The following is a 20,094-nucleotide window of genomic DNA, read 5'->3' on the forward strand; positions in this document are numbered from 1 at the left end:
TTCTTCAATAATTTGTGCATTCGGAGTATTGAAGAAAACAGTGTGGAAAACGGATTTCCCGTTTCGAAAATATGATTAAAGTATTGTTAACCGCCGTTCATTCTCTAAACTAGATTACATTGCTAGATCTAATCGAATGAATGCAGCTGGTAAAAAAGCATTCATTTGAAATTAACAAGAAACACCACTTGTTCCAACGGCCATACTAGCACTTACCTGCAACTGAATAGGATATCCCTTAAAACGATCAACTACATAACGATTCTAAGTCAGAAGCAAATTTCAATTCCAAATAAATGTGCACTTTTCCTTTATTATCTATATTTTCAATATATAATAGGAATATTCATAAAAAATCTAAATTATCATATTATTCACATACTTAGATACCTAACAAAACGTAATGTGTTCATAGCTAACAAATAACTCTCCATTGCATATACTCCTCTCCTTATAATACTAACAAAATCTGATAGTGTCATTGTCTTTTAAAACATGTGTAGGTTTACAATCGACAATTTTTCGTGACTACCCCCTAATCATAATCAATAATTATGTATACATTCATCATAATAGAAGTCGGCACCATAATCCATCAGCAGAAATGAATATTTTGTAAGGTCCTAAAATTCAGCGCCACAGTTTGTGCATCTTTTCTGCTTCATTGCCAAACAGCACAGGATTCCGATGGGGAAGAAGCAAATGGCACAACAAATTCCGCAACAAGTGTAATCATCTTCTAAAACTCCAATTCTGCAACTAGGACAACCACCAACAACAATGATTTGGGGCTCCGTCGTTATCACGGTAGTATGAGTGCCAATTGAGCCGTAGCTTGGTGATATTTTTGGTGGCTCTGGCGGAGCAGTTGGAATCGGATGGGGGTAAGCACCTCCGGGCACGGGCATAGGCATCGGCATTGTCGGTGGTGGCCCTGTTTGAATTGGGTAGACAGTTGGCATTGCCGCCGGTGTTGAATAAGTCTCAGTATGTATTTGTTGAAACATACCTGAAAAGATAAAAGATTTGTTACTGGATGAGTGGACCTGGAAATGGTGTTAATCTAACTAGTTAGACATATGGAGGTAAGAGGAATCCAGATTTTAATGCAAATATTCAGTTTACCGTATCATTGAATACAATCTCCAGACTGATGACTGAAACATGAATAATCATTTTCAGTTTAAAACCACGAACTGAAAAATATTATTCATGTTTCATTGTTCGTAAATTTCCACCTCCCCTACTCACACAGTGGAAAATAAAGGCATTACTAACCCATATCTCAACAATACTAACGGCTACAAATACAAAACTTAAAACCGTAATTGATGATAACTGTATTAAACTTAAATGTGCCTTGGTAGTAGCCAGTTCAGAACGAAAGTGCTGGAGGATATTCGTAGACAATTCAAATACATTTGAATCCCCAATGTTTAATAAATAATCAAATGAGAATGTTGCGGCTGTCGTTTTGATCGTGCTTAGAACAGTTTTTTTTCTACCACCCTCATGATCGAGATTTCTGTCTTTCGAGCTCAATGCATGAAAATATGGTGAAATCCAATTAAATCCTATTTCAAGGTTCCTCTGTTATATTTTTTGCTCTTTAGTTTTTATTCAACTTGGCTCGAAAACAAATCGGGAAACCGGAAGCTCCACGCTTCAGCAATGAAAGGTTTTGTTTGCTTCTTCTGTGAGTATATTCGAGTGCAGAACTATCCCATTTGTACGTAGCCCGTTGTGTATATGCATTTAGCATGTCAGACTACTCACTTTCGTGTAATATTGATATTTAGTTGCAGTAAATTTACACGGTAAGGTTAACTAACTTTTTTAGTAATAGCATGATTTTGATCAAACTTGGGGATAATATGCTTCATATTATATCCTATACTTCTACCTATATAACTCTAGGATAAACTTAAGGGGGCTTTACTCAATTTTCCCAAAAATATGGTAATATAGTATTATTAACTTGATTTGAGCAGATATCGATATGGAGAGTATTTTGAGGCCTGGACACCTTATAGGGGTAGCTTCATGATTTTTTTCTGATTTTTCGGAAAATGGTTTCGTTAAAGAAATCATCACTTTCGCCCCCTCCCAATCCTTCCTAACAAATGGCAAAACTAAGAGCGGCATCGAAAAGTACTAATCAAGACCTTTCGTTTGATACTACCCCCGTTTTGCATATACGAGGACTTCCGCTTAATCTCAACGTAGAAGGATATCACTCACTGTATGTCTGGGTTCTCAGTTTCTACTTTGTCATCAAATTTCGTGTCAATCGGTATAGCCGCTTCTGAGAAAAGTGCGTGTGTCAGACAGACAGGGAGACAGACAGACATTGACCCGATTTTAATAAGGTTTTGTTTTGCAAACCAAACCTTAAAAAAGTACAAGTTGTTACGTTGTGATGGCCAAGTTAGTTGAGCATTTCGATCTCTTGCTCCAGTTTGAAACCCTGACCCCATCCCAGGAGTTTCTATGTGCACTTCGGTACTCTAAGCTAATTTGCACAACAATAGTTTTAATACTTCTTCTTCAGCCTTTGTCCCATTCGGAAGAATGAAGACATTAGAAATAATAAAACTAGCAAAAAACTACTAACTGCTTGGAATTATCATTTCAGACCTTGAAAAAAACTACGACCCCGAGGGAATCTCCATTTGCGTGGGGATTGAGCAGCACAAATAAACTCATTCAGTTTCTTGTGGCCAAGAACGCATTTATCTCAAAATAAAATGAATTAACGGATCAATTATGTTATAGTACTGTCCCTCGCGTCCTCCTACGTTTTACCACCTCTCAGGTATATTTCCTCTTCTATCTTGAACAAATCAAAAACCGGAAGCTAGACGCTTTCGGATGCAGAACTGTGCCGTTTGTATGTAGCTAGCAATGTATACACAGAATGCGAACACGGTAAAATTGGCTATAAACTTCTTTGGGCTTTGGGCTGGTCAATATGGTATCGGCATTGCAATCTCAAAGGGTTTCCGGGATTCCATCAAAGAAATCGCTCACTACTAAATCAGCTGATCGCAAAATTCACTTCTTCATCGCAGGCGCACCACAAACAGATAGATCCGATGCCGTGAAAGATGCCTTCTGGCAATTTTTTGATACAAGATTATATCGTTATTGTGGGCGAACTCAGTGATCATGTGGGTGAAAAGACAAATGACAACAGGTGCCATGGGTGAAAAGGGTTTAGAGCGCGCAATGAAGGTGGCGAACGTATATATCATTATTGTAATTGTCAATACATGGTTCTTCAAACGTTTGGTTCATCTTACTACATTTTATAGTGAGAACATTGAAGCGCAAATCGACTTACTGTTATATATTTATAAGACGCCGACATTTTATAAATGTTCCCTATGAGACTACCTGCTGTCTTGTGAATCAAGCCACCGATAAAAAAGCCTGAGGCTTACCACGAATTGGTGGCGTTTTCTCGAGAAAAAGAAGAAAATATCTTACTTACGCGATTACCAACCATGTCGAAGAATCGTGGAACCAAGTTAAAAAGATCCACAAAGCGACCTATGCAACCGTCGGAGTCACCAAGCCTGCTAATCGGTTTATCAACCAAGATATTTGACTTTAGAACGATGCTGTCCAAACGAAGGTCCGGAAAGAAGTTACCAGAACAATGCATACGATAAATTAGACACTCGAGATGGCGAGAGACATCTGTATCGACTTGTCAAAAGCCGACACCAACGTACACAGGATATTCAACAAGTCTGTTCCATTAATGACAAAAATGGTGATTTGCTTAGCAATCGACGAGCCGCGAGGGATAGATGACGAGAATTTGGCGAGTAGATTTCAACAAAAGAATTTGTCCATCCTCCACTTCCACAGGCACTGCCCACATTTGGAGCAATGCCACTGAAGTGAGGAAGCAATAAAACAAATGAAATCGGGGAAAAGCAACAGGACCTGACCACATCGTATCTGAGCTCTGAAGAGAGAAACGCTGGAACCCAACACTGTGGCTCAGCGAGTTCAATCAGGAGCGAGAACACAATCTGACGGTGAAGAAAACGTCACCATTCGAATATGGAAAAAGAAAATCCAGCAGAATGTTCAAATCACCGTCTGATCTGGTTACAATCCCATACTATGAAGATGAAGGTACTCTTGACAACCATATTTGCGATATCGTGAATCAAGCCGGATTTGTCAAAAATGGGGGACACCGTGAGAAGGATCGCCCTCTTTACATTGCATTTCTGGATCTTGGGACGGCGCTTGACAGTGTACTACACGAACTTATTTCGCATGCTTTGCGGCAATTCCTAGTACCGGAAAAACTCAAGTGCTGGATTAAATTGCTCTACCATGATCAGATAGTGGGAAATGTCGCGGGCATATTATAACAGCTTCTATCTCTGTTGCTGTTCATCAAAGAAACGCCCTTTCACCACTGTTATATGGGGCATCCAACATCCAGCGCTCTATATACTGCTTTATGCAGATGATGTTTTCCTGGCGTTTCATAACAAAGCGGATCTAGAGCAACTTATTTAAAAATGAAATGATCGTCTCATGTAACACAGTCTCATATTGAATCTGAATAAAACTGAATTTTTGAGGACCGATCCTAATGATACAGGCACTATTACTGCTAGTGGCAGTGCCTAGAGCTGAGCAATTTAAATAGCTCAGACCAATGCTATCAACCAATGGTTAACTGCGTTATCAAATTGTGTTGCCCATTAGCGCAACCTAAATTAAGTGGCGTTCCACAACTGGTATTCTTTGTGATCAACTTATCAACAAACGTCTCAAGTTGAAAATTTACCGCAGTCTCGTCCGCCCTGGGGCCTTCTATGGTTCTGAGGGCTGGTCGACTATAAAAACGATGAACGGTGTCTCGCGGTAATGAAGACGAAGATGATACGTTGGACTAGTGCCATAACACGCCATCATCATGTCCGAAATTTATTCCTCGAATCTTGTGGTCGCTATATATACTTTTTCTTATTCTGGACAGCCGACCTTATACATTTACAACACGTGAGCTGCAACTACTCAACAACGGACTCAATTTCGCAATCGAAACAAAGTCACAAATTGAAGACGTGGTCATCGACGTAGAAGGAGCCATTCGGCATCTAGCCTCCGAATCAAAGGAAATCGTTCGTAAAGAAGTAGAGGATATTCTGAACAAGCGAACAACATGTGAAAAAAACATACCGATATGACCCAGTAGGTAAGAAGTTACGAGAAAAGGATGTTTTCTACACGAAAGCCGACAAAGGAAACGCGGTTGTAATAATGGATAAAAATGAATACAACAGTGCCCTAGAAGAAAAATTGAAAAATGGGAATTTTTTCAAGTTGAAAAACAATCCTCTTCCCGACTCTATAAAAAGGATAGAAAAGGCGCTCAACGAAAGTAGGAAAACACTAGGAAACATTGCAGACTTGAAGATGTTAAACCCGTCTTTACCGAGAATGAGGATCCAGCCAAAAATCCATAAGCAAGGTAATGAGACATGAGAAATCATAGCGCACACCAACTCTCCACCCTATAAAATTGCAAAGTGGCTTATGAAAGAAACCAGCACCATCAGATATTATCACAGCAAGTATTCAGTAAAAAATAGCATAGAGCTAGTGCAGAAACTTGATGCACATCCTCCACTTCCTGTAGGAAAGCGACTGTCTAGTATCATTCGATGTAAAAGCCTTATATCCGAGCATACCAACCAAAAAAGCCATTTGGAAATTCGAGGGTTGGCTAACGGAACAATGCGTGGAATTTAACGGGAGGGAAAAAGGCGAAAATCTACCCAAAATTACGAGTAGCAGCTCTCTGCATGAATGAGAACTACTTCAATGCACTGCAATGTATGTATCACCAGTCATTTAGCTTTCCAAAAAGATGATTTTACACGATACACATGAGGGACATAAGGAGTCACTACAGCAGTCCCACAGGGCCCTTTCTGTACAACATCTAAAACACGTTTTAATTGATTCTTCTCGGATTGTAGTTTTCAAACAGTGGAAAATATTTATATACACCGGAATTTAAAGTCTCTTTCATCAGGATGGCAAGCAGGATGGTAAGCTATGACGTCAAGCCAGCAGAGCGTTTTTATGCCTAAATCAATTCTGAGCCAATTAAGATTAAGAGTCAGTAGAATCCACGTAGCTAGCTAAAAATAATCTACCACGTTACTGCAGTCCTACAACTGACACGAAGAGAGGAAAAAAGGAGAGCCCCCACAACGAAAAAGAATTTCTTAAGGTCGCACTAATATTACTACTGGAATTCAGACCCATCTAAGCCTCCGCCGTGTGGAGTATACTGTTGAAAAAAGTAACGGTGCACGTTGCCCGCTTTGACACAGCACCCAGTGGTTTAAACCCAATAGCTAAGTGAAGCGGTATGCATACCATAGAAGGGGTGCTTGATTTTTCATGGTGTGCTAAATCTATTCGTCATATTGTAGGTAGACGGTCAAAGGGTAGTAGGGGGGTAACTGAACAAATTGTACCAACTGCTTGGGGGTTTGGGAGGGCTGACAACCCTACACGGAACGAAAGTTACGAAGCCACGCAAGGAGCCTCGGACTGGATTGACAACACAACAAGTCCAGTAGCGAAAACGGACGAATGATTTGCGCATAAAATAAAAATAAAACTAGGTAGCTTGCTCCTACTACAATATATTTTAATAGTTAGTAAATACGTATTTCGAAAGCTACTTACTTTCTTCCTCAGTACTTAAGCTACCCTTAAGCTATTTTATGATTTGCGCATTTTCTCCTGAAACGTGCGCTCCTTGCCACGCTAACCAATATTCTTTCCCAATATAGGGTAAATATAATAGCGTTGCAAGAGATGCGTTGGACAGGGAACGGTTTTTTGGAGAAGAGCCACTACATCATATATTATAGCATGTGCTCGAAGTAGATTTCGTGGTCAGCCAAAGTATGAAACTTGCTGTTACCGGCTTTGAAAACTAAAGTGAAGGGCTATGCACTAAGCTTCATTAATGTTCGTGCCCCTACAGAGGAAACTGCAGAGTTGGAGAAGCCCGCCGGGTGTGATATCAAAATCACTTGGAGATTTTAGCTGTTACGTAGGAACGGAGCCCGTATAGGGACGATACGTTGGCTTCCATAGCTTACACAAAACTACCAACGACAACAGACTGCGTATTATTCAATTAGCAGTGTCACACGAAATGGTTGTTCAAACTACTACCTACACGGAAAACGGTCCACAAACAAACGGGGACCTCTCCAGACGGGACCACTTTCAACCAAATTTACCACGTGTTGACCGAACGCCGCCACCTCTTAGCCTTGATGAATGTCAGAATATATAGGGGGGTCAATATAGACTCGGACCACTATCTCGTTGGCATGGTGCTCCGAGCTCGAATATAATACCACGTCAAATCCCCTCTGACAATCAAGTGGGAGTGAACTTTAGCTACTAATAACAGGGAGGACCCTGTTATTAGTAGTAAAACCCATAAGGGGGAAATGGATGCCGCAACAACCGCAGCTAATAGAGGTCTTGGTGATGAAGTATCAGCAAATGATCTTCACAACTACCTGAAGAACGTTATCATTGGTACGGCCACAAACTTACTTGGCCCAAGTCGCAAAAAAATTGGAAGGACTGGTTCGATCATGAATGTAAGCTAGCAACGGAACGGACGAATGCTGCATACCGGGCAATGCTACACTCTCAAAGAACGCGGGCACGCGCAGAAACTCGTCACGTCGAGTGGAGAAACGACTTCACAAAAAGAAAAAGGAAACCTGCAAGAACCGACAAGTCTGCGAACTCGAAAAGTACAGGGAGCAACCGCACCAGGCGCGCAAGTTTTCCTAAGAAGTCAGTAGGACGAAGCCTTATACACCTCTCTCTGCTCAGCTTACCGAGGCAAAGAGGGAAATCTGATTTCTGGTTGAGTACTTTGATCATCATCATCAACGGCGTAACAACCGGTATCCGGACTATGTCTGCCTTAATAAGGAACTCCAGACATCCCGGTTTTGCGCCGACGTCCACCAATTCGATATCCCTAAAAGCGGTCTGGCGCCCTGACCCCTGCCATCGCTCCATCTTAGGCAGGGTATGCCTTGTCTTCTTTTTCTACCATAGATATTGCCCTTATAGACTTTCCGGGCTAGATCATCCTCATCCATACGGATTAAGTGACCCGCTCACCGTAACCTATTGAGCCGGATTTTACCTACAACCTGACGGTCATGGTATCGCTCATAGATTTCGTCAATATCTAGGCTACCGAATCGTCCATCCTCATGTAAGGGGCCAAAAATTCTTCGGAGGATTCTTCTCTCGAACGCGGCCAAGAGCTTGCAATTCTTGTTGTTAAGAACCCGAGTCTCCGAGGAATACATGAGGACTGGCAAGATCATTGTCTTACTATCCATCGGCTTAAAAATCATAAGTTACCAAGTACCGATGGAATTACAGCCGAACTGGTTGAATATGGAGGCGATCAACTACACCAGGGTTTTCATCGAATTATACTCAAGTTGTGGGACGACGAGTCAATGCCAGACGATTGGCAACGAGGCATTATCTGTCCTCATACATAAAAAGCGAAATATCCGGCAGTGCAGCAATGATAGTGTCGATAACTCTATTGCTGCGTACGCTCTATAAAATATTATCCACTATCCTGCTAGGTCACGTAGCCTCATACGCCCAGAACATCATTGGCCCACCATACCAAAGAGGCGTCACTCCAGGCAAATCAACAACAGGTCAGATTTTGGGCTGCACATTAATGAAGGCAAGTATATGATGGCAGTGCCAAAAACCAAAAAACTAACGACATCGAATCGCACTGGTCAAACGAGAACAATAAAGATAGGGAACTACAAGCTTGAGACAGTTGATAATATCTCCTATCTACGGTCAAAAATCATAAACCATAACAGCAATGACGATCAAATCCGCGCAAGGTTGTTGGCTGCCAACAAAAACTTTCTTTCGAAACGTCTGAGCATACGATAAAAGCTCTTACTATACAAGACAATGATCTTGCCAGTCCTCATGTAAAGTTGGGTTCTTAACAAGAAAAATTGTGAACTCTTAGTCGCGTTCGAAAGAAGAATTCCTCGAAGAATCTTTGGCCTCCTACATGTAGATAGACGATTCCGTAGCCTACATAAGGACGAAATTTATGAGCGATTATTGCGGTGTGCGGGTCATCTAATTCGTACGAGTGAGGATGATCCAGCTCGGAAAGTCTATTGGACAATATCTATCCTAGAAAAAGTCGTGGCAGACCCTGCCTCAGATGGGGCGATGGCGTAGGCCAGGGCACCAGACAGCCTTGAAGGATATCGAATTGTCGGGCTTAGACCAGATTCCGGTTTTTGCGCCGTTGATGATGATGATTGTAGGTAAGCAGCTTCCCGTTTACGTCACAGTTGAGTTCTGTGATTCACCAATTAAGAAAAGGAGGATGCTGCTCAGCAACGATCCGGCACACTTCATTCTTTGAACAGAAATGTCGATGCAGATTTTATGGTGAAATTATACCGAAAAGTATCGTTGAAGTCTGTCGGATCGTTGTATGGAACGGATTTGAGCGAATGGATTTTGAAAAAGGATAACGATCCCAAACATCGCAGTCAGTTTTGTGCCCACTGGAAAGAGGAAAATGACACCATCACATTAGATTGGCTTGCTCAAAGTTCAGACGCCAATTTGAATGAAAATGTTTGGGCTTCTTCAACCTAAGCTATGAGGGAAGAAGATACAAACACTCGGAATCTGTGAATAACGTTGAGACAGCCGGTTATGACAATAATGACTATGCAGAGAAAGTATTGCAAAGTATGAAGAACAAGTGTGAAGCCATTATTCCTAGCGAGGGAGATTGGACTGACGTTTGAATAGTACTTTAATGAAATATAAACTTTAAAAACAGAATTCCTTTTCTAACCTAAATTTTGTTGTACACTTTCTTACTGAACACAGTGTAAAAAATACTCTCTACACAATTTTATTTTTCACAGAAGCTAATTTAATTCGGGACGCATTATAAGGGTTTTCCCCAAGTTGAGAACTCTTCATATTTATGTGGAGTACATGTCTTGAACGCAATACTTGGTAATGAATCACAACCCAGACATTTTTTATGAAACTTCATAACGCGAAATATTCAACAATGGGAAGATGTTTTCTGCATCAAAGCTTCTGCTGATAATGGTTAAATAATAGATACATAGAGGTAAAAACACATATTCCGGTGATATCGTCACCGCTGTTAGTCGTGAACCATAGTTTTATCAAAAATGACTCTTTTCTGTCGAAACTGTCCGATAATGCACCATGGAAAATATAAAACTCTGCAAATCACACAGCGATACAATTGATTGATACTCTTACCGATTTTAAGATATTCCTCGAAACGTGTGCGTGTTTTAAAGATCACCCTCCCGAGCCGGCAACTAATTGTCTGAATCTTATTTCTCAGTATCTAGCAGCTTTTTATCAATCGATTGTTTTGTTATTTCAGCTTTAATGAGTCATCCTTATCTTTACGTTATGACAAACCTGAGAGCTGCCGAATACATAAAATGCATAAAGAGAGAGGTGCATTATATTCACCGAAGAAAGTCGACAATTAACTACTATAGCTTTATAGGTATAGATTTAAAATTACGATAAAACAATAATTTTATTTTATTTTGGAGCATTCAGCCAGTCCTGAGCCCGCATCTGTTTGGTGACGGGCCGTGACTGACGGCTTTGTCCAGAATATAAGCAAAGAAAGCCTTTTACGTTAAGTCTAAATTAGTTCTCACATCTACTGGCAAATTTGTCTACGTTTTTAAGGTATTGTGTAAAACTTATTAAAATCGGTTAAAATCTCATGCTAGTCCCAAGCCCAGATAAAGGAGGAGGGTTTGAGGCAACGTTCTTTGTACAATCCTCAGGAAAACAAAAATGAAGTGCTGAAATTGTGATAATTACTACATTTAATATTACAATTTATTAAATAAATTATCGTGACGATCAATCACCAAATTAACTGGTATTTTTCTCTTTTGACATCGGAAAAACAACTGGCGAATGTCAAAATTTACGCGTCGTTCACGCTTCCTTCCAGCACCAGTGGAAGAAAGGATTCAGTCTGTCTAAGGAGACTGTCTTGGGCTTGCCATTGGCGTCCAACTGAACGCGTGCTCCCCATGCTCGAGGACCTTCTTATGGTGCTGCAGTGCTTCGAGTGGCATCAGTCCTAATCAGAACATGGGTGCAGGCCCCCTCCCCCATCACATCAGGAAGGCTAGCAGAAAACTCTTCGCAAACAGCTAAACGGAGCTCAAGCAGAACGAAAAGCAAGACCTACGACCAGGATGGCGCTGTGACGGCCGCCTTCAGCGTCCCAGCTTTCCGAGCTCTGAGAAAAGAGTGGCGTGGAGATGACCAACTGCTGTTAGAAGGTTTACATCTACCCTGCTAAAGTAGCTGTTCAAACTATTTTCGCGCGGGATTCTGGGGTGGTAAAGGACGCATCTCCTTGAAGATTGCGGAGCTAATAGTGATAATGGGGTGCTGAACGTCATTCTTAAGTGGCTCAGAGATACGCTCAGTAGTGATACTGCTATATTTTTGAAAAAATGTGCGAATACATGGGTCGACAATATCTTCAAAAACGATAGAAAGAGTGCTGGTGTACATACAAGTTGAAATTTTCGCTGATGTGGCGGGGTCTATCGGGAACCTATGCTGTATATCCACCAGCAGCCCATAGTGACACAGGGAGTGTGCGCCTAATATGGGTGCACTGATGTCATCCAAAACAAAGCGCCACGAAAAGATCCTACGCAAGCCAAAACTCACGTCTACTTCCCTGTAGTCGTAAATTTTGACGGGCGTGGAGCTTGCTGCCGTTAATTTCAGCTGCTAAGGAAAAAGCTTGTTGGATCTAGGGAGTGGGAGGACCGGGACCTCCGCGCACTTGTCCGTATCGCGGTTTCCCGAACGCCCATTTTTTCAGGCAGACGTCGAACGTGTGCCGTCATTGGCCGTAATCGCGGCCATTTGCCTAGTCGCGATACCTCTGCGACCACGGGGCGCGTGGATATTATTCGCAAAAAGAACATGAGAATTATATGAAGCAGAACAACTCAGCGTGTAAACCAACGACAAAAAAACTTAGAATAAAACAATATCATCTGTTGAATGTCAAGATCCCCATCATCGTCGATTTTCCGGCAATCGACAAGGAGCAGAAGGACGACCCGGCTCTTCAGAGCATGAGGACGGACTCCAAATACACATTTAGGGAGTTTCCTTTCTTCTTCGGCTCAACATCCAGTATATACCAGAATTTATTAATTTTTTTTTATAGATTTTTTTTGGAAAAATCAATAATCACAATTTTTAAGGTTTTGTGTAAAACAAAACACTAAATCTTATTAAAATCCGTCTGCCTGTCACACGGATTTTTCTCGGAATCAGTTGCAGCGATTGACACCAAATTTGGTGGAAAGGTGGGAACTGTGAACGCTCACGCATACAGTGAGTTACATCTTTCTACGTCAAACTTAAGGGGATTGCCGTCCATGCAAAAGCGAGCTGGAAATTTTTTTCAGCAAATATAATCATATGGGATATCAAATGAAGGGTCTCGATTAGTACTTTCCGAAACCGATCTTAATTTTGACATTTGTTGGAAAGGTGGGGAATGAGGGGGGTTGGAAGTGTTTATTTCTTTAGTGGACATATTCTCAGAAACTACCAAACCGAAAAATCTGAACAAAATCAAGAGGCTGCCACTATATGGTGCCTAGACTCCAAAATACCGTCCATACCGATATCTGTGCAAATAAAGTTAATAATAGTATATTACTATCATTTTCCCCATAAAACAGCGGCAGTTATCTGCCCAGAACTGAGCGATTTAAATACCTCGGGTCAACGCTATCAGCCAATGGAGAATTGCATTATGAAATTTCTTCCCGCATTAACGCAACCTCGATGAAGTGGCGTTCCACAACTGGTGTTCTTTGTGATCCACGTATCAACAAACGTCTCAAATCTAAAATTTACCGCAATGTCGTCCGTCCAGTCGCTCTCTATGGTTCTGAGTGTTGGCCGACCATAAAAGACAATGAACGGCGTCTTGCGGTAATGGAGACGAAGATGTTGCGTTGAACTACTGGCATGACACGTTTTGATCACATCCGAAATTAGGATATCCGCGATCGTTATGGGGTTGCACCGATCGTGGAAAAGTTGCGAGAGAGGCGTCTTCGATGGTATGGTCACGCAATTCGTACTAACGAGAATTCACTTGCCAAGATTGGTCTGAACATCAAAGTCGATGGTAAACGACCAAAAGGCAGACCTAAGCAACGGTGGCTTGATACGCTGGATGGGGATTTAAACACCTCGAGATTGCACCCAGATCAGGCATTCGATAGAGCCAAATGGCGAAACTGATCACGACGAGCCGACCCCGCTTGTGGACGGGATAAAGGCTAAAGAAAATGAAGAAGATTTTCAGTAATTGGCTGCAGAATTTCATCCTAGCACCACGAAATTGAAGCAATGTAGGCTATGATATAGAGCATGATTCTACTAAATTTGGTAGAAATCTCACTATTACTAACGAAGTAATAATAGGTCAAAGTTGTCACTTCCTTGCTAATTCAAGACTCGTGAAAGTGGATATTTTCACATAATATATGCATATATTGCGTGCTACGTACTAATGGGAAAATGCACACTCAAATGTCTTTATAAAAGATATACACAAAACCATTCATACCTGAAGCGTTCAGCTTCCATTTTCCCGACTTGTTTTTATTTAGATTTGTTTTTATTGGTAAATTGTAGATTTTGAGTCTACGAGGAGGCAATAAAACGAATGAAATCGGGGAAAGCCACGGGACCTGATGACATCGCATCCGAGCTCTGGAAAGCGAAGAGCTGGGACTCAACACTGTGGCTCAGGTTATTTAGGAAGGAAGAACGCCATCTGACAAGGAAGTACCACTATTCTAAAATGGAAAAAGAAAGGTAGTCCAGCAGAATGTTCAAATTACTGTCCGATCCGGTTACTTTCCCATACCATGAAGATTTTTGAACGCATTCTTGACAACCGTATTCGCGAAATCGTTGAAATAACCATGAATCAAGCCGGATTTGTCAAAAACTGCAGAACTACTGATGCAATACACGCTGCGCGGTTCCTCATGGAGAAACACCGTGAGAAGCATCGCCCTTTTTACATTGCATTTCTGGATCTAGAGAAACCGTTTGACCGTGTGCCACACGAACTCATCTCGTATGCCCTGCGTCAACACTTAGTGCCAGAAGAACTCGTGGGCTGGGTCCAATTGCTCTACCACGATCCGAAAAGTAAAGTTCGAAGTATGGCGGGTGTATCAAAACCACTTCGTGTCTCTGTTGGTGTTCATCAAGGAAGCGCCCTCTCACCACTCCTCTTCGTTCTTGTTATGGACACCGTCGCACGGATATCCAACATCCAGCGCCCTACACACTACTTTATGCATATGATGTTTTCCTAGCAACTGATAGCAAAAATTATTTCGAGCAACTTGTCCAAAAATGGAATGATCGCCTCATGCAACACGGTCTCAGATTGAATCTAAACAAAATTTAATTTTTGACGACCGATGCCCATGAAACACGCACAATTACTTTCAGCGGCAGTGATCTGCCCAGAACTGAACGATTTAAATACATCGGGTCAACGGTATCAGCCAATGGAGAACTGCGTTATAAAATTGTTTCACCCATTAATGCAACCTGGATGAAGTGGCGTTCCACAACTGGTGTTCTTTGTGATCGACGTACCAACAAACGTCTCAAATCTAAAATTTACCGCACTGTTGTCCGTCCTGTCGCCGTCTATGGTTCTGAGTGTTGGCCAACTATAAAAGACAATGAACGGCGTCTTGCGGTAATGGAGACGAGGATGTGGCGTTGGGCTGGTGGCGTGATACGTTTGCCGGGAAGGTTCGAATCGGATGGGTTGTTTGCCGTGTGAGAGAGCAGATTTCTCTAAAGAGGTGCTTCAAGTGCCTCGTGTTTGGCCATTTCGCGAAGGCATGCACCAGCGGCATTGATCGGTCCGATCGATACAGAAGGTGTGAAGAGAAAGGCCATATTGCCAAAGCGTGCAATAGGGACCCCAAATGCTTATTGTGCGAAGGAAGTGGGGAACGGGATTACCGGCATATTGCCGGAAATGGTAAATGCCCGGAATTTAGGAAGGCGCTGACTTCAATGAAAAAATGAGGTTTATTCAAATAAACCTCAATCATTGTAGTGTCGCTCAAGATTTACTCGAGCAGACCATCTACGAATCCAAGGTGGAAATTGCCATCATTAGCGAACCCTATATAAACCGTCACGGTGGCGTGTGGGTTATAAATTCGACTGGTGGAGCAGCGATATGAGTATGCGGTCGACAAGCCATACAATGCACTGGGAAGCAGGCAGAAAGATGTCAGGCTGGTCGGCTAAAGCTCTGGATGGGCAGACCTTCACGGAGGTGTGGTTAGACCAACCTAATAAAGCAGGCGCCTCTACGGAAAGAGTTGCCCATGTGGCCCAATGCATCGCCAAAGCGTGTGACGCGTCTCTGCCGAGAAGGTGCTCATTCCCCAGTAGAAGACCAAACTACTGGTGGAATGCTGAACTGGTCAGCCTTCGATCAGCCTGTCACCGAGCCAGAAGAGCAGCTTAAAGAGCGGTAGACAGAATCGACCAGAGGCAAGAAGAGCGCGCCTATAAGGAAGCCCGCAACACCCTCAAGCTCGCCATCCAACGGAGCAAGAGGGAATGCTTTAAGGAACTCTGTTCAGAAGCGGACGTAAACCCGTGGGGGAGCGACTATAGAATTGTGATGGCGCCATTCCGAGGCCGATCATCTCCGCAGATCACGTGCCCTTCACTCTTGTTAAAAATTATCCAGGGGTTTTTCCCCAGCAAGAGAAGGGCATAGACAGCTTCCAACGACCTCTGAACGACACAGCAATACCGCCAGTCACCAGTGACGAGATGCTAGAAATCTGCACTAGGATAGGAGATAATAAAGCTCCGGGTCTGGATGGCGTGCCGAAAAGGGCCCTTAAGCTTGCCGTGAAATCCAGACCGGACATGTTCGCTGAGCTGTTGCTGTATTTAAGGCATTTTGGCACGATCTAAAAAAAAATTAGTGGTAGGCTGTATTTAAGGCATTTTGGCACGATCTAAAAAAAAATGAGTCGCAACTTTGGAGGCGGCAGTGTTATGGTTTGGAGACCATTTTCTTTTCCCGGTAACCTTCGACAAGGAATCGGAAAAACCTAAATGAACTCAGTAATTTATACTAAGCTTCTGGAAGCCATTTTGATGCCGCATTTAGATGAGAATAATAACATTGACTTGCATTTCCAACATGACAGCGCCGCGGTACACGCTTCTGCATACACGAAATCAATTTTAAATGACAAACAAATAAAAATTTTGCAGTGGCCACATCGAAATCCTGATCTTAACCCCATAGAGAATATATGGTGGATACATGCACGGAAAGTCTATGCGAATGAAAGCCAATTTAGCTCCGTACTTGAGTTAAAGAAAAAAAATTTAGAATGCTGGAATCAAATCGAAGAAAATACTTTAAAAATTAAATAGCCTCAACGCCAAATCGAATTTTTTAAGACATAAGGTCCAATAGGGGCAAAACAAAATATTAGTAACCAATCAATATGCGTTTATTTATTTTAATAAGCTTAAAAGTGCAAGTGCGTATAGAGAAATTAATAATAATAATAATTTTTGTAATTTGAAATAGTAAAAACTTGTGGTTTTTTTTTGTAAATTTAACAAAAAAATTAATATGTATTTTGTTAATTTTTTGTTATTCTAAACTTAAATAAAGATACATTTACTATCATATAAACTTTATATTTCTCAAGGCTTCTATATTGTCACAGCGAGCAATATATGGGGTGCGTATATAGAAATTGCGCGCACTGTATTTTGATCCCTTACTCCCTTATGTTTCACCCAGTATCAAAAATATCATAAGCTTCAAAAAGTAATAATTGAGTCCTTTCTTTCGATACTCCACACGACCATATTCTGAAAAATAAATGTTCAACACTCTTCTACATGTATGGGGAGCCCCCCTTCAACCCAGCGCAAAATGATGCCACAGATTGTATGTAAAGGGATCCAATTTCGGGACAATTGGTTTAGCCGTTTTAGAGTAAATCGGGTGTGAGGGGCAGACAGACAGACATCACTTCGAATCTTTGATCGATACAAACCTTAAAAAGAGCTGGAGAGAATTAGATTCTTCATGAATGGAATTTGAATCGATTTTTTGGCTCAACTGTATACAGTGTAGAATATATGGGCAAAGTGATTTTTTGATATAGGGAGCCTTTCGGAAATTACAGTACTAAACAGGTAAAATGTCACATGCCAGGTTTATGCCGATCGCCGTAATAAAGCGCGTACTTATCGCTCGGAATGACTTCGGTAAAATCATAAGAATTGAAGCCAAGGCTTCACTTGTGTTTCTTCAAGGAACCTAAGGTTTATGGACTACGTATAGCAGATAATGATCAGCAAATATTTTATGGTTGAAAATCGTATTCAGCTTTTTAAATGCGTTTTTCTCGAAACTGCTTGTTGAAAATGTGCCCAAAATCTATCCAATGAAATTCTATGAAATTTTCAAGACTTATTCCGAACATATTTCTAGGGTCCGAAAACTAGGACAATTCGGTAGTTTTTTTTATTTATTAAAGAAGCCTTGAAAAAACACCAAAACTTAAAAAAAACTTTAGCTTTTAATATTTTTTAATAATCCTAGTTTGCGGACTGTGGTCAAGTCGATATCTATTAGGTTGTTGCACATGAAATGGCCGATTTGGCAATCAAGTGAAGTCAGTTGCGATTTTGCTGTATCAAACCACCACCAGTTGGTGCTGTTGGTATCGGATAATGAAGTATAAATACTCTTGCATTTAATCAAGGAGTCATTTCAGTTTTGACCATCGTTGTGATAACAGTGAATAAAAAGGAAAAAAAGATGGAAAAGAGCCAAGAACCTATACTTTTCTGTATGAGTTCAAACTCGGTCGTAAACCTTCAAAGTAAGCCACATTGACATCCAGGACCATCGATTGACAACGACGAGCTGCGTTTGCTAGTCGAATCCAACATACGTCAGTCTGTGAGAGACATTGCAGAGAAACTGGGCGTGCACTATTCGACAGTTTCCCGGAACTTGCAACAAATTGGAAAGGTGAAAAAGCTAGACAAATGGGTTCCGCAAGCCCTTACGGAGCAAAACATGGCGCTTCGAATGGAAATTTGCAGTTTTTGAATCTCCCGCAACAGAAGCGATCTCTTTTTGCACAGAATAGTGACATGAGATGAAAAGTGGATATTATACGACAATCGTCGCCGATCAGCACAATGGCTAGATGCCGATGAATCACCGAAGCAGATGCCGAAATCGAGCCGTCATCCGAAGAAAGTAAGGGTGACTGTTTGGTCGTCTACAGCTGGAATTATCCACTATTCTTTTTTGGCACCTGGAGAAACCATAAATGCACAGAAATGCTGTGCCCAACTCGAGGAAATGTACCAAAATTGCGTATTCAACTGCTGAGATTGGTCAACAGAGATGGTGTGATACTCCTTCACGACAATGCACGACCTCATGTTTCCGGAAAAACGGTTCAAAAGTTGAACGAATTGCAGTATGATACTTTGTCTAACCCACCATATTCATCGGACCTTTCGCCAACCGACCACCACTTTTTTAAGGATTTGGATCATTTTTTGACAGAAACACAACTTAGGAACGAAGAGGCTGTAAAAATTGCCTTCGGCGAATTTATCAACACCCGGCAGTTGAACTTCTACGAAACTGGCATACATGCTCTGGAATCTCGTTGGGAGAAGTGTTTTGAATCGGCTGGCCCCAATTTTGATTAAATAAATAAATATTTGTAAGCTTTACAGTCGTTTCAAATTTTAGTACCAAAACGGCCATTTCATTTGGAACAACTTAATATATAACTCGAATAACAACTGGTAAAAGAGAATTCGACTTAGAGAGGTTTTAGGTTTTTTAGGATAATCGGTATCGCTTTTGCCTTGGGGAAGCTGAAGGCCATGCTATTTCGCAACAATGGGAAAGAAAGATGTCCAGCAATTTCAAAGTCAGAGCAATCCACTGGAAATTTGCCCGAAAACTCTTTATCGTTAGGTATTTCCGGATTTTTTGCTTTGCCAGCGTTAATGTCCATGCGTTAATAGCTAATTTTCCTATCTTACTGCCCACATAGTTCAAGGCACGAATCCAAGGCATTGAGAACGCATTTCAGAGAAACGAGGCTCACATCAGAAATCATGATTCACGCTGACTCGGAAAAACTTTTCGCAGTCGCCGGAATCCATTGTCTGCGTGCAATTCCCATCGCGATTCTGTGATAAGGAAACGAAATAGTGTCAGCGGGTGCTGACACTTCAGCGCCTAACACTCGTCTCCGTTGCACAACTGCAATAAATTCAACGAGGGAAGAACTCCCGGGAACTTACCTGTTGCCTGCGACGAATCGCTCGAACTCATCGCCTCTGCGTACGTTGGTGGATTTTCCACTGGATATTTCGACATTATCGCGAAACTGGTGTAGCGAATCAACTATCCACGAACACTAGAAGAAGGAGTGGAGATGAACAAATCGGAGAACTGCTTCGACAACGTGATATCAGGCGTTATTTGTTTGTTTTTCAGAAGGCATGCGACAGCACGGAGCGGTACAGACACGAACCCGAGAATTATCAAACTCGCTATCATCGAACTTGTGTCAATTAACCCACTTGGGGTTGGTGAATCATTCCGTTTGTATTGCATTTGACAGCTGAGAATAGTGCAGTTTCCAAACATAAACAGATGAACAGCGTTGCCAGAGGGGGGCGGTTGGTGAAGATTTTTAAGGAAAGGTTCTCGTTGCAGTGTTTTAAGTTTGAATATGTCCAGATTTCTCTGCGTAATATCAAATGAGAAGTATTCTTCGT

General features: G+C 41.6%; 1 protein-coding gene across 4 annotated transcripts; it reads right to left on the minus strand.

Annotated features, from left to right (window-relative positions):
- Window positions 1-280: 280 nt before the first annotated feature.
- On the minus strand, window positions 281-19,932 carry LOC119651783 (brain protein I3-like). Of its 4 annotated transcripts, none has more exons than XM_038055539.1 (2): window positions 19,615-19,932; window positions 281-934 (listed from the first exon to the last, which is right to left on the minus strand). In XM_038055539.1, the coding sequence occupies exons 1-2, from the start codon at window positions 19,688-19,690 to the stop codon at window positions 624-626; spliced, it is 387 nt and encodes a 128-aa protein (XP_037911467.1). In that variant the 5' UTR covers window positions 19,691-19,932; the 3' UTR covers window positions 281-623. The 4 variants fall into 4 exon arrangements, with proteins under 4 accessions (XP_037911467.1, XP_037911466.1, XP_037911468.1 ...); XM_038055538.1 differs by having other exon boundaries at window positions 281-1,009; window positions 19,615-19,928; XM_038055540.1 differs by lacking the exon at window positions 19,615-19,932 and adding an exon at window positions 10,414-10,547 and having other exon boundaries at window positions 281-1,009.
- Between the last annotated feature and the right edge of the window lie 162 nt (window positions 19,933-20,094).

Source organism: Hermetia illucens, chromosome 3 (genome assembly GCF_905115235.1).
Source record: "Hermetia illucens chromosome 3, iHerIll2.2.curated.20191125, whole genome shotgun sequence".
Classification (NCBI taxonomy): Eukaryota; Metazoa; Arthropoda; class Insecta; order Diptera; family Stratiomyidae; genus Hermetia; species Hermetia illucens.

Coding starts and splice junctions, on each gene's coding strand:
- LOC119651783 (XM_038055538.1), bottom strand. CDS start 19,690: ATGTCGAAATATCCAGTGGAAAATCCACCAACGTACGCAGAGGCGATG. Junction 1,010..19,614: donor CGATTCGTCGCAGGCAACAG/GTAAGTTCCCGG, acceptor TTATCTTTTCAG/GTATGTTTCAACAAATACAT.